Here is a 14,628-nt window from a genome sequence, read left to right on the forward strand (position 1 = left end):
TACCCACAGAGGGGAAAATAATGTGTGAAATGTGCAGCTGTGGTGGAGCAGCTTTAATAAAACTGTTATGTTGCACTACGTAAGTAACACAGGAAGCTCAAAATAAAGCGTTTCCTTCTGCTGACACTCAGTTGTGCTCTGTCTGTCGATGGCCTATTATAGCTGCATGGTCTTTGCTCGACACTTACATCAGTGAAGACATATGAAAAACACTAACACAGTGACACTGATAAACATATGAATGAGGGTATTCCAGTATATTGTGTATGTACATATGTAATAATTGGGACTTCTTACCTTAAATACTGTATTATGTTGTACCAGTGGATTGTTTAGTTTTGGCACACATATGCACTGTATGTATCTGATGTTTTTTATACCATAAGTCTTACTGGTCAGCCTCTTTGATTTACTTTATGTTAATGTGTGCAAGTTAACATGTTCACCTATGGCCATGCGCCACCTTGAAAATAACAAAACTGAAATCAGACAAGTAGGATACTGTTTTATCAGCTGGATTTGACTTTGGATCTGGTAGCGGTGCCTTTGAAGATAGGAGCAAACCTAACAGCTGCTCTCAATTAAATTATTTGTCACATTCCAGACATTAATCACACAGCTGCTGGACTCTTTGTGAGAACCAACTCTGATCCAAAGGAATCTTTTCAGCAGCATCCTTTAATTTTGCTCCAAAATGAGTGCAACAGCCCATGCAGTTAAAATTCTGACCTTCAAATTCTGTTTTCACTTAAAATACAACAATTTAAAGTTATCTTTTTTATATAACAATGAGAAAAACATGCTGGCAAAAGACACAAAGAAAAAACAAAAGGAACATACTTCAAAGTGTACAGAAGTGATTAAAAAAAAACAAGCTAGGAACTGTGAGGATGCCGGCGTATGTGAACGCCTTGAGCAAAATGCAAGTTTGAAAACTTGAAGTTATTTGCTGGATTTCTTATGATGTCAAAGAAATGAAGTGGTTTAAAAAAAATACAAATTTGTATCTTAAATGTGAATGTGTTCAAGCATAAAACCAATAGGATCAAGTCAGTCAAGTAGCTGCCTCACAGTTGTAACTTGTTTCATTAGGCTGCAGTGTGTGGTATATATTTAGCTGCGATCTATATGTGGGAGAACTGTGTCACCTGAGGTAAATAAAACGTTATGAGCCGTCCACAAAGATAGCAGTGTGGGTAACAGATAGTAAACATGATAAAATTAGTTGTAGCAGTTCTAAAAACTGTAGTAGCAGCAGATGTGATGATAAAAAAATAGACACAGTTTTTAGTGATAGTGACCAAAACCGGTGTCTACAGTTATAGCAGCAACATTACACCATGTAGCCGCTAAAACAGAAATTCACAAAAATATATTTAGATATTTTATATACAAACACACTCACGAGCTGCATGAACGCGACAAACCTCTGGCTGACTTTGCGCATGCGCAGCGCGCCATTGAAGGAACTAGTGTGAGAAGTGAGTGAAGTGAGTCGGGAGTTGACACGAAATCTAAGAATTGACTTCGACTTGATCCCTGCTCTACTTTAGAGGATGTAAAGCTCCAGCTTGCGGAAAATGGCGTTTTCCTCGCGTTTTTCTGAACAGCTGGTGGGACTTTAAAGGGTATTCCAGGAGGTACACAGGGTCTGCACAGCCCCACCGTCGGCACGGCAACTTGGGACGGACACAAGCAGGGTCCGCCTGCTAGCCGCTACACCAGCTAACTCCAGGTAGCGTCAAGTCCTGCCTACGAATTAATGTAGTTTAAACTACGTAGCGGTGCCTTGCGTGCTTGTGTTTTTCACCGTTGCACAAAACAATTTTGTTGCTAGCTATCGAGCAAAGTGGTCAACATGTTTTTGTGCTTGCAGACCTGGTCATAATAAATAAACAGGTCTGCTAAACTCACAGTAGCATGCTATGTTAGCTGGTCCGCTATCAACAATCATCGGTGCTAGTTGATATTTCACTAGCAGGCAGCTAACAAGCCACAAGTGAAGGTACTTTGTTACAGCATGAATATTTCCGGTGGTGCTCTTCAAAATAAGATACATCTATGGCGGACCCATGTGCTTCATGCAGTTCGGGTGTAAAGAAATTACAAACATTTAATTTAAAGTGCGTTATAAATTGTCACACAGCTGTTTTTCGTTTCTGAACCACCGACAGCCTGCAGTAGGTAGTTTCAAATCGCAAGTGTGTTAAAAATATCTTGTAAGTTTTGTAATATGTTTAGCTATTGATGATCTACAGAGACGAAATAATCTCGGGTAATTCATACGCTGTTTTTTTTTTGTTTTTTTTTTTAAATATTAATGAGTTCCTATCAAGTATAAGTCAATAGTCTCTTATCTGGAATTCGTATTATGAGAACTCCGAGTGTAAAATATTTCGCTCTTATTTTGAAACCAAGTGCGCCCGTTCGCAGTGATTTCTTGTAGCTTTCCGGGACAAACTGCAGCCAGACTGGCGCCGCTAGCTTGCTACAAAGCAAGTGAGCATAACAACGCAAACAATCACTTTTATCCCGGCAAAAAAAATTGTAAACAAGCGCCAGGTTTTTTAAACTCAGTTGCAAATGCACAAATTGCTGTTTCGTCATGTCACTTGGTTGTTGGTGAGCTAGCGTTATCATTGTAGAGCTAACAACTTCGGTGTAACATTACAGTTGGTGGCTCATGCTTTCTGCCAGCCGCTCAGAGTCAAAACAGAAGCACTGTTGGTGGGTTTTTGCTAGAAAGCTTATCTGTTATTCGGATTTGCTCAGTATTACGACACCATGGTGACATGTCAGTAACCTATGGCTACTTTAAAAAAAGAAAAGCCTTTGAATGATATTGTTTACACTTAGAGGTATTTTATTCATATTCATTGACTGAGTGTTGTGAAATCCTCTCAGTATAACACAACAATGCCACAAACAACATCCTGCAAATATGACAAAGTTGAGCTCATTGAAAACGTCTCATTTAAAAATAAAGCGTGTTTTCTTCTCCTCCTTTCAGATCTGGTCACATTTCCTCCTGATGCTGAGAGATTTGAAATCACAAGTCTGCAAGTACAGCTGAGTAGTTGTTTTTTTTTCATCGATCCTGTGAAGATTGTCTCCGCCCCGGCTTCCTGACAATGGTGTGAAAAGGTGTCAGCAGCGAATATATTCTCTGGAAGCGCAGCAGAAACATAGGTCAAGATGTCCATCACCAACACGCCGACCAGCAACGATGCCTGCCTGAGCATTGTGCACAGCCTGATGTGCCACAGGCAGGGTGGCGAGAGCGAGACGTTTGCCAAGCGGGCCATCGAGAGCCTGGTTAAAAAGCTGAAAGAGAAAAAAGACGAGCTCGACTCCCTCATCACAGCTATCACCACCAACGGGGCCCATCCCAGCAAGTGTGTGACCATTCAGAGGACGCTTGATGGTCGGTTGCAGGTAGGACAGTAGAACTATACGTGTATGACAAATTAATTAGAGCTGTGTGTTTTTTTGGTTTTTTTTGACTAGCTCAGGAAAATTATACATCTGTGTAATGTTTGGATTTATTTTCAACAATAAAACTATCCAGAGATCAGATTTAATTACTCATCAGTCACGCTACATTTAAAATACGAGCGTCAAATAATATTCCTTTATTTATTCCTTTTATAGCTTTATTCCAAAGGTTTTGGCAATTTGTAATTCATTTATACCTGCAGCTAATGACTGTCTTCAGTGTAGATTAATCTGCTTATTATTTTTGATTTCCCAGAGCCCACAAAGATTTGCTAGATTTGAGTGAGTAAGAGTCAAAATCTATAAACTCATCAGTGAACTATCATATGGCAAAGATAAGCATTAAATCCTTTATAAATATGAGACACTGGAGTTAGTAAACATTTGGCTTTTTGATTTTATAATGAGCAAAACAAATAATTAGTCGTCATTTTCTGGTACTTCAACTTTATGTTTTTGCTCAGTATCAACAATATCCGACATGTGAGATAAGACACCCACCAATATAAGCGCAATAAACTGTGGTTATAACATAGAATTAATTTAGAGCAACGGTAAACATAATCACCTCTTGGAAAATCATCATACATTAGAAAAGGTGGGAACATTCAGGAAATCTTTCTGAGTTAGACCAGAGTCATGCAAGAGTTTTGATCAGCGTGTGTTTGTCCACAACAGTGGAAACAAGCTGCCATCTCTGGCTTCAAGTAATCGACTTAACACTGTCTTTGACCTCAGCTGTAAGGACGGTGAATGTACAAATGAGTGAACTCCTTGTCTGCATCCTCCTCTGTGTTGTTGTTGTTTCCAGGTGGCTGGACGTAAAGGGTTCCCTCATGTAATCTACGCCCGTCTGTGGCGGTGGCCTGACCTGCATAAAAATGAACTGAAGCATGTGAAATACTGCCAGTTTGCCTTTGACCTCAAGTGTGACAGCGTGTGTGTCAACCCCTATCACTATGAGAGAGTGGTGTCTCCTGGCATAGGTGAGTAACCGAACCCGCTGAGATAAGCCCAAACGACAAAACACGAAAATATCAGTTTCACTTCTGTGTTTCTTACAGTGTGCTGAGGTAAAATGAGACCAAAAGCAGCAGCGAAAGAAGAAAATTAGTGTAACTGTTTGTTTCAGCAATTTGTCAGCATCACAGATTATAGTTTAAGGACTATAACATGTAAACATACTGGATTGTAATTTGACTTGTGTTTGTTACTTGAATTTCGCGAAGCTATCCTTGAAATCAAAGTGGCATTGTGTTGTGCACATACCTGCTGAATTCCTCCTTGGTCTAGATGCCTTTGGTTTCACTCAGACTTGTCAAACCCACAGTCTGCATAGTTATGGATGCCACTAAGCAGTTGGCACCGTCAGCAACTTGTTCCACCCTCTTGATCCATTTCCTTGTTCTGCAGACTTATCAGGACTGACCCTGACCAGTTCTGGACCCAGCTCAGCACTGATGGTTAAGGATGAGTATGATTTTGACGGACAGCCGAGCCTGCCCACCATTGAGGGAGGCCACACCCTCCAGACCATCCAGCACCCCCCATCCAGCAGCCGCCCGACCCCGTCTGAATCATTTGCAGCTCCAAACCTGCTCCCGCCCACTGAGGCCTCCACCTCTGCCTCGACGTCGTCCTTCCCTGCTATTGCTGCTGGATCAGGCAGTAAGAAATAGTTGTAAAACGTTCCTCTGTGTGTGTGTGTATACAAGCTCGACAGTCTGTTTGTCCTCATGTTTGTCTGTATTTTAGCATGCAGTGATTACAACCGTCTTATTAACAAAAATGACTTCACAAAGAGGGTGGTTTTGGACATAATTACTGAAAATGTCATATTTGAAACTTCTGTTCTGTTTGTGGAGTCAACAGGAGTTTGTACTCTTTGTCAGCCTGTCTCTGAATCTCTGACTGCTGTTTTTTTTTCTTTAGGTGCCAGCTCCACCTGGTCCAGAAACAGCAGCTTCACCCCCAACATACCCCACCACACCAACGGTCACCTACAGCACCACCCTCCTATGCCACATCCAACACACTACTGTAGGTACACACTATTGTCGCAGCTCAAGCTTAAAGTTCTGAACCCTCTGGGTGTTTTACTCACCCTTGGACTCATTTTTCACTGCAATATAAAGTTCTGCACCTCTGTGGAAACAAGTAACAGCAATGTTATAATGCCATAAATCATTCAAGAAAAAAAAAGATGAAATGAAAGTTGGATTTCTTTGACCACATATTTTGCAAATAGAATAACAAAAGTCTGGAATCAGCATGAACACTATTTTTCCAAGTGCCTGCAGTTGTTACCAACACTGGAAATACAATGGTGACTATTCTAGATGTTGTATTCTTACGCTTTTAAATTGTTTCCATGAATTTAAATTTAGAATTGGTTAAGTTTCCTGACCGAGCGGCTCGTCACAGATGAGTAGTTTAAGGACTGTTGGAAAGCTGAAAATCCTACTATTCTTTCTGTTTTTAATATTTCTTGCTGTTACAAATGGTCTATTTTTATCAATTTTTAAAAGACAGCATGCTCTCCAAAGTCGCCAGCAGGTTTAGGCTTTCAGAGGGTTAATCCAAAGACAAAATGCAAAAGTTTTGTCATTGCAAAACATGAGTTCACTGACGTTACTCTTTCTTTCTCTCAGGGCCTGTGCACAATGAACTTGCCTTTCAGCCTCCTATTTCCAATCATCCAGGTCAGTACACACAACCCACAAGCACATTAACCCTGGACAAAATTTACAGTTAGCATATGCAGTTGAAACCAGAAGTTTACATATGCTGTATAAAAAGACACTTAAGCTTTTTTTTGTCCCTCACTATCTGATATGAAATCAGACTAAACTTTTCCTGTTTTAGGTCAGTTACGATTACCAAACTTATTTCTATTTGCTAAATGCAAGAACAATGAGAGAGAGAATGTTCTACTACTTTCTTCAAAGTCAGAAGTTTACATACATTTCCTTAGTATTTGGTTCCTTTAGCCACTTTGCTCCACACACCTTTTCAACTCTGCCCACAAATGTTCTACAGGACTGAGATCAGGGCTTTGTGATGGCCACTCCAAAACATTGACTTTGTTGTCCTGAAGCCTCTCTGTAACTAATCTGGCAGTATGCTTTGGGTCATTGTCCATTTGGAAGACCTATTAGCGCCCAAGCTTTAACTTGCTGGCTGATGTCTTGGGATGTTGCTTCAATATTTCCACATGATGTTCTTTCCTCATGTTGCCATCTATTCTGTGAAGTGCATCAGTCCCTCCTGCAGCAAAACACTCCCACTACATGATGCTGCCACCCCCGTGCTTCACTGTTGGGATGGTGTTCTCAGGCTTCAAGCTTCCCCCTTTTTCCTCCAAATGTAACGATGGTCATTATGGCCAAACAGTTCAGTTTTAGTTTCATCAGACCACAGGACATGTCTCCAGAAATTAGCAAACTGTAATCTGGCTTTTTTATGTTGATTCTGGAGTAATGTCTTCTTCCTCTCTGAGCAGCCTTTCAGCCCATGTCAGCACAGGACTGGTTTCACTGTGGATAATAACACTCTCTTAGCAGCTTCAGCAGCATCTTCACAAGGTCTTTAGCTTTTGTTCTGGGGTTGATTCGCACATTTCAACCAAAACACTTCATCTCTGGGACACAGAACCCGTCTCCTTCCTGAGCGCTATGGCTGGACATTCCCATGGTGTTCATACTTGTGTATAAGATGAACGTGGAACCTTCAGGCATCTGGAAGTTGTACCCAAGGATGAACCAGACTTGTGGAAGTTCACAGTTCTCTTCCTGATATCTTGGCGGATTTCTTAAGATTTTCCCATGTGGTCACAAAAGGAAGCAGTGTGTTTGAGGTGTGCCTCCAATTAAATGTTGTCAGTTAACCTAGTAAAAGCTTCCGAAGCCATGACGTCATCACCTGGGCTTTCCCAAATAGTTTGAAGACATAGTAATATTCGTGTATGTAGACTTCTGACTCTAAAGAAAGTAGTTTAAAAAAAATCTCTCTCTCATTATTCTGACATTTAGCAAATAGAAATTATTTTGGTAATCCTAACTGACCTAAAACAGGAAAAGTTTATTCTGATTGACTTGATTTTTAAAAAGTTTAACATTACCTGGACTAGGATCTGGGGCTGGCACTGCTGTTATTCTCACTCAGTACAACTAACATCTTCTTTCTTCTGTTTCAGCTCCTGATTACTGGTGTTCCATTGCCTATTTTGAGATGGACGTTCAAGTCGGGGAGACATTCAAAGTGCCCTCTTCTTGCCCCATTGTGACAGTGGACGGCTACGTTGACCCCTCAGGAGGAGACCGGTTCTGTTTGGGCCAACTCAGTAACGTACATCGCACTGAGGCTATCGAGAGAGCAAGGTAGGTGACCCAAGTCCCGACAAAAAGTCTAAATTGAGAAAAAGACCATCTGACAGCATGTTAATCATCAAATCTGAGTGTTCATCTCCACATTGTCTGTTTTAGTTAAGCATCTGAAACTGGAACCACAATATTGGTCCATGAAAGCTCAGAAGAATCACTTATTTTCTACACTGTTCTGTTTATTTAAAAACACCCCTATATTGTTGAGGGTTTTTTTTCTACCCACACACATTAAGAATGGGGCAGATGTGGGTAAACATTTAAGGCAAACGTGACATGAATCATAGTATTTAGCGTATTTTGCAAATTTTTCAACACGTTGTATTTCCTGCAAGTATGACAACTGTGGCTCTATGGGCACTGATATTTTTCCACTCTGCACCATCGTTCTAGAGATTTGGGGAGCCCGAGGACTTACACATAAAAGGTATAGGAGCACTGGCCTCCTACAGCTTTCCAAATAAACCTAACTTTTACATGAATCATTTCAGATGCACGTCTCTCAGTCTGACCCAAAGTAAACACAAAAAGTTGCCTCCCAGCTGTTTCGGCTCACTGCGTATGGATTCACATCCATAACGTCCGTTCCAGACTGCTGCTTTCTGTGTTTGCTTTCGTTCAGACTCAGAGACGAGCATTTGAAGTGATACGTATCACAATCGAGTCCTTGTTTCCTAAAATCTCCAAAGCAGAGGTGGCAAGCGCAAAGATGACACGACTCATACAGTCACAATAGGTTGAAATTAACTGGACGTACCCTTTAAAGATAAACCCAGAGTGTTTGGGTGAGAATCACTGAATGTCACTCGCATTTGTCATTTTCTTTTTATTGATGTTTCATTTTGTAAACAGACACACAAAAACAATGAACAAGAAGAGCTTTTGCCAAGTGTCTAACATCAGGGAGATAAAATAAAGAGACTTGTGCAGATTTCCAGTTGCTCCACTGGCAGTATTTCTCTGTTTTCCTTATTCCTTTTGTTGTCTTTGCTCAGGCTTCACATCGGTAAAGGGGTCCAGCTGGAGTGTAAAGGTGAGGGAGACGTGTGGGTGCGATGCCTCAGCGACCACGCAGTGTTTGTTCAGAGTTACTACTTGGACAGAGAGGCGGGTCGAGCCCCCGGAGACGCCGTTCACAAAATCTACCCCAGTGCTTACATCAAGGTAAGAACACAGGCTTCACTCCACAGTAGCAGTCAATGTATGATAAACTCTGTAAACTATAAAAGGACATCACTCAAGGTTGAATGTTTTTGTACAGTAGTTGTGTTTATTTCACACACACACAAAAACGTCTGTGCAGGAGACGAGTCGTGTATCCAGTATTCAAAGTCTGCTCCGTCCTTTTAGGTGTTTGACCTTCGTCAGTGCCACAGGCAAATGCAGCAGCAGGCAGCTACGGCTCAAGCAGCAGCAGCAGCACAAGCAGCAGCTGTGGCCGGAAACATACCTGGACCTGGATCAGTAGGAGGGATAGCTCCAGCTATTAGTAAGATACACCGACTGCACATACAGATACACATGCACACATGGAGACAGTGGGGGGGCAATAGTTCCAGCTGACAGAGTGGCTTATAGTTAAAGTTTGATGTAGATTTTACTGCCAGTGAACAGTAAGTGTGAGCTGTGTACTTGGATAGAGAAAGAACAACAATACTCATAGATGTTTAACCCAATTTATATTCAAATAAGAAATGAACTTATTATGCGCTGCTGGAATAATGTTGATGTTACCAGAATAAAAGATGATAGTGATTGCTGTTGGATGTTAGAGATGTGTTGGCTTCAGAGAAATAAAGCTGTGTGTTTTGTATTTTCATACATTGTGACATTCATACAGACTATAGTTTTTATTTGATGCAAGCGTTAAATAGCAGAGCTGCAGTCATTTTCATTTTTGATTAATCTGCCAATAATGTTCCCGATTAATTAACCAACTATCCAAAGCCACAGAATATTTAAATCCTTAAAGTCGACGAAAACCAGTAAATGTTTGAGAAGCTGGAACCAGTAGTTGTTTTTTTCATCTTTTATTTTCCCAAAAATATACTTTAAATTGTAATTAATTATCAAAAAATATGGCGTGTTTGACCCATGTGCAGCACCTCAGTGGCCTTTCTCTTCTCCCACCGTCTCAGGTCTGTCAGCAGCAGCCGGTATTGGAGTAGACGACCTCCGGAGGCTGTGTATTCTCAGGATGAGTTTTGTTAAGGGCTGGGGGCCAGACTACCCCCGCCAGAGCATCAAGGAGACCCCCTGCTGGATCGAGATCCACCTGCACAGAGCTCTACAGTTACTGGACGAGGTTCTGCACACAATGCCTATAGCAGACCCACAACCTCTGGACTGAGATCTGTATGACATCAGCACCACGCTGCAGCATACAGAGGCAATGGAAAGTCTTCCTCAGTGAACTGCTTTGAGTGCAGAGGACAGTGAAACTCTTAACTGTCCCATGTGAAAAATACTTTCAGGTGTGTTTAAGGCACCTTTGTGCACTGTGGCCCCAACTTATGAGACTAAAATGAGCCAAAGCCATCTATCAAAGATAAGTTTGTGTATATTTTTGGTCGATGGCTTTGATTTGTGATGACTGGAATGTGAGCAGTACAACTAGAAAAGATGTCACATACCCCTTTTCCACCAAACCGGTTCCAGTGCTAGTGCTGTGCTAGTGCCTGACTTAGCCCCAGTTTTTTGTGTTTCCACCACCTAAGCACCGGCCCCAGGCTCTCAAAACTGGTGCTTAGCGAGCACCAACTCTTTGCTGGGCCAGAGCTAAGCACCAGTACGTCAGGGGCTGGGGACGGGGTTATCGTGACCACCGAGACCGATGAATGACTGGGACACACAAGCAGTGATTTGCATCGTTTTTTGCCAGGACGTCCCTGATCCGATCACAAATGTATTGGAATGAGTCCCAGGACACATGGAGGTTTTACACAAACTGTTGCGCCCTGAAAGCTGGTACAATTGTGTCCCAGCAGCAACACCACAAACACCTGAAAACAGGACTTGTATAACTTCTGTGCGCTGCGGTATTTATACTGTGGTCCACTCATGAAAAACGGAGCGCACCTACGAGTGCTGTTTATTCTTCTCATAGAAAAGACCGCATGAGAAAAACTCTGTTTCATCTTGGACAAATCTGACATCAGAACGCCCTGGTTTACTTTTGTTAAAGTCATTTTTGGTCACACACCGGTCTAATCACCGCAGCCACCAACAGCTGCTACCACAGCCTGCAATGTGGGGCGTTCAGGGAACATCAGTAAATTGTAGCGTCTATCGATAAGAAAATGTTCAGCACGTCATATGTTTTGCCTGTGACAAGGTGAGAAGTGCGAATAAATGAGAAAGTTGGTCACACCGGTAAAAAAGTCAGTCTGGAGTCCAACCGGTTCTTAGATTGGAACCAACTCAGCACCGGCCCTAGCACCAGCACGGCACTAGCACCTGGTGCTCCTTGGTGGAAAAGGGGTAACAGATAACCACAATGAAAAACGCAGCGTGAACACAAATAACCTGCAGATCTCATTAAACTGGAATGTACACCGACACAACAACCAACTACTGAGAGGCATTAAACTCCATGAACAACACAGGAACATGTGCGTGCTGTACGGCGAGTCTCGGATCCAGTTTCTAGGCACCAGAGTACTGCTGCTTTTCTCTTGTTTCAGTTTTTTCATCCAAGCTGTTGCAGACTGCTTCACACAGGTTCAGTCGGCAGTTGGGCTGAATAGAAAAACAGCAGCACTCTTAACCACGAGGATCACTTCCCAACTTTGGTGCTGATCGTTGCCTCTCAGCCACTGGAAAGGGTTGCGGACCACCCAGTTGGATCAGGTCAAACTAGACGGTCACAACCAACCACGAATGTCACAGAGAATGAAATGACGTGCAACACGCCTAAAGCCGACTCCCATCCTCTGAACAGAAACACGTCTGTGGACTTTTCTAGGTCAGGTATTGTCAAACTACGGGTTTGGACTTTTAAAAGATAGTTGCAGGTTTGTGCCTGGTGGGTGTCCAATGACAAATCTTTCCTCTCCCCATTCTCTTATTCTACAAGATGTGGAGCAATGAGCGGAACACCTGGTTCTACAATAACGTCCTTGTCAACATGTCGTAGCCTTACAGATGCTAGTTTTGGAGGTGTTATAACATCTAAAGTTCAATTATTCATTGGTGGAACAATATATGTTTCACCTGTAAAACCTAGATGCTCATTTAAGCGACCGTCATCAGTCACGCTCCGCCTCGGTCGCCTCCCGTCTGTTTCAGGTATGGTCGCTGTTATTGGAAAACACCCTCCTTTATGCTGCAACAATAGATGAATCTCATCCGCCTTCTGTCAACTTCTTGCCTTTTTTCACTTTTTACGCTCAGAGCAAAAAAAAAAAAAAAGAGCTTTTGGTTCAATATGATTGAAGTCAGAAAGCAGAGAAGAGGCAGACGGTTGATCTTTGATGTCGTAAGATTTAATCACAGTACAAAGAACAGGGTCGATCAGCGTTCTGGCAAACCAAAGTACTAATTGCTGAGAAATGTACTATAAATGAGTCGAGTGTGATCACGAGAAGTCCGGCCAGCTGCTGGGCTTTCCTCTAATTGAATTTTTAAATGTTTATTTGTGTTCTTTTTCGGTTTTACTGACTTTTATCTCCCAAGTATACCCGGCACTAGTTGAGCATCATCGTACTCAGATATCTTATGACATGCAGCCCACTTATATACTACTTGATCCAGGTCTCTTGTGTATAGTTTACTGACAGAGAGAAGAGAGTTTAAGACGGTTCCCAGCAATATTGATATATTTTCTTGGTTTTATTTTTGTTACCATTATTAAGTGATTTGTATATTTTTAGCACTTTACTACTTATTATTTTTTTCTTGATTTTAATTCAATAACCATTATTTTTGAGGTGATTGTCCTGCGAGATAAATAAGGGAGTGAGTAGGCTGGTTTATAGTTAACGTAGGATAGCAAAGGCAACGTTGTGATGCATCTGTATTGAAAACACGTGTAACACTAAGACACCTTTTTAAAACCTTGTTTTTTTTCCACCTGTTAGGCATTTACACACCTCATAGGGTTGCTTTCGGCAGTCTCTCTTTTTTTTTTTCCCCCTTCCTTCTGATTTGCAGTTTCTTTTTAATCCATGTAAATAACTTTGTTTTTGAAACGCATGTCAATGTTTGCATGAATTTTAATGTCAAAGAGACTCTTGGGTCCCCACCCTCCTCCTAACCTGCAGTTCTTCACTCGCCCTTGCATTACAACAGGGAGATTATCTGAAGAGAATAGAAGCGAGCACCTGCTGTATACTGGTGTTTGTGTTGCTAGTTTATAAGAGGCACATACGGGGACGCTACATACGTAAACATAGCTGATGTAGACGATCCAGGTAATTATTTTAACTCAACGTTTTAGCAGCCGAGCTCCGAAAGAAAGCAACTTAACTACCGCTTCAGTTATCGTCTCTCTAAAACAAGCATGGCCTTTTCTCCCTCGCAGGCGTTGAAACAGGGGAGGAAAAACAGACATAATGTGGTTTCAACACAAGTCTCCGTGCTGCATGTTTTCTTACACTGTTTTTTTTTTAAAAGTCATTTGATGTCTTTACACATGGTGATCAGAAATTTCATTCACTCTCAACCATCACTTGTTTTTCCTCATCTTTCATTTCCCGTTCACCACATTCACTCGGATCCTTTGTTAACATACAAGAAGGATTTTTTTTTTTAACAATGAATTCATGTTTGTGCTCCTTTGTGCACTCTGTTGGTGGATTTGTAAAGGTTTTGATTACAATTCGGGGTTTTTGCTATCCAACAAATTAGGCAAAACTATAAGCAGCTGGTTCTCCTCATCCCATTTTTGATTCGTTCGTTATAATTTGACAAGTAAAAAGTTTTTGGATTTATTCACATAATTATGTAGGAAACGGGGATATTTTATAATGACCTGTTACTGAAAGAATTTATGCTGAAAAAAAAAGAAGTCTGTTATATTCTATTGTGCTTTAAGATGGACAGATGTTTTTATATTACTTGCATTTATTATAGGAGCCAAAAGGCAGCTCAGAAGAGTTGATGCTGACTACTATGACAGATTGCAGATATAAATTTTACCTGTATTTCTTATGTGAGAGTCTATAATTAAACATGGCCTGATATTCTCTACATGGTGTTTGTTTGGTTTCTCAATATGAATTTTTATGCTGTTACATTCATGCACAGGTTGGATTTAAACCCACGCCAGGAATTGCATACGCCATGAAACTCTGCGACCTTTTCACAGCTGACATTTCGACATGTCGCAGCACGAGAAGCACAGATGTATTTAATAATAGCGTTAATGGTGGCTGCATTCCACTCAGGAAAGTACCTGGTGCTACGTGTGCTGATTCAACTCTCACTGATTCCACCTGTACTTTCCCTGCTGAAGTTCACGGTGAACACAGTCTATAGGAGTGAGTTAAGTGTTCTGCACCGTGCAGACGGAGAGTGGGAGAGATGTCAATCACAGCACGGTGTGTAAATGCCAGAACTGGTTTGAGAAGACACTTCATCGTTCTGTAGTTTAAAATTGCCTGTTTTTGGAGTTGATGGGTGGCACGACGGTCAGTCAGCAAATGTTAAAGAGCTGCTGGACAGTGAGTTCCTGACATGCTCCAGTTTTATTTATTTATTTGGGCAGTTGAGGACAATCAAGAGAGACAGGAAAGTAGGGGAAGGATTTGCA

General features: G+C 41.5%; 1 protein-coding gene across 1 annotated transcript; it reads left to right on the forward strand.

Annotated features, from left to right (window-relative positions):
* The first annotated feature begins 1,478 nt into the window (after window positions 1-1,478).
* On the forward strand, window positions 1,479-10,553 carry LOC103360520 (mothers against decapentaplegic homolog 4). Its single transcript, XM_008286302.1, has 10 exons — window positions 1,479-1,735; window positions 3,011-3,435; window positions 4,307-4,481; window positions 4,909-5,163; window positions 5,428-5,535; window positions 6,147-6,197; window positions 7,691-7,874; window positions 8,873-9,041; window positions 9,228-9,366; window positions 10,016-10,553. The coding sequence occupies exons 2-10, from the start codon at window positions 3,196-3,198 to the stop codon at window positions 10,225-10,227; spliced, it is 1,533 nt and encodes a 510-aa protein (XP_008284524.1). The 5' UTR covers window positions 1,479-1,735; window positions 3,011-3,195; the 3' UTR covers window positions 10,228-10,553.
* Window positions 10,554-14,628: the final 4,075 nt, after the last annotated feature.

This window comes from Stegastes partitus, unplaced genomic scaffold (assembly GCF_000690725.1).
Source record: "Stegastes partitus isolate 25-593 unplaced genomic scaffold, Stegastes_partitus-1.0.2 Scaffold448, whole genome shotgun sequence".
Classification (NCBI taxonomy): domain Eukaryota; kingdom Metazoa; phylum Chordata; class Actinopteri; family Pomacentridae; genus Stegastes; species Stegastes partitus.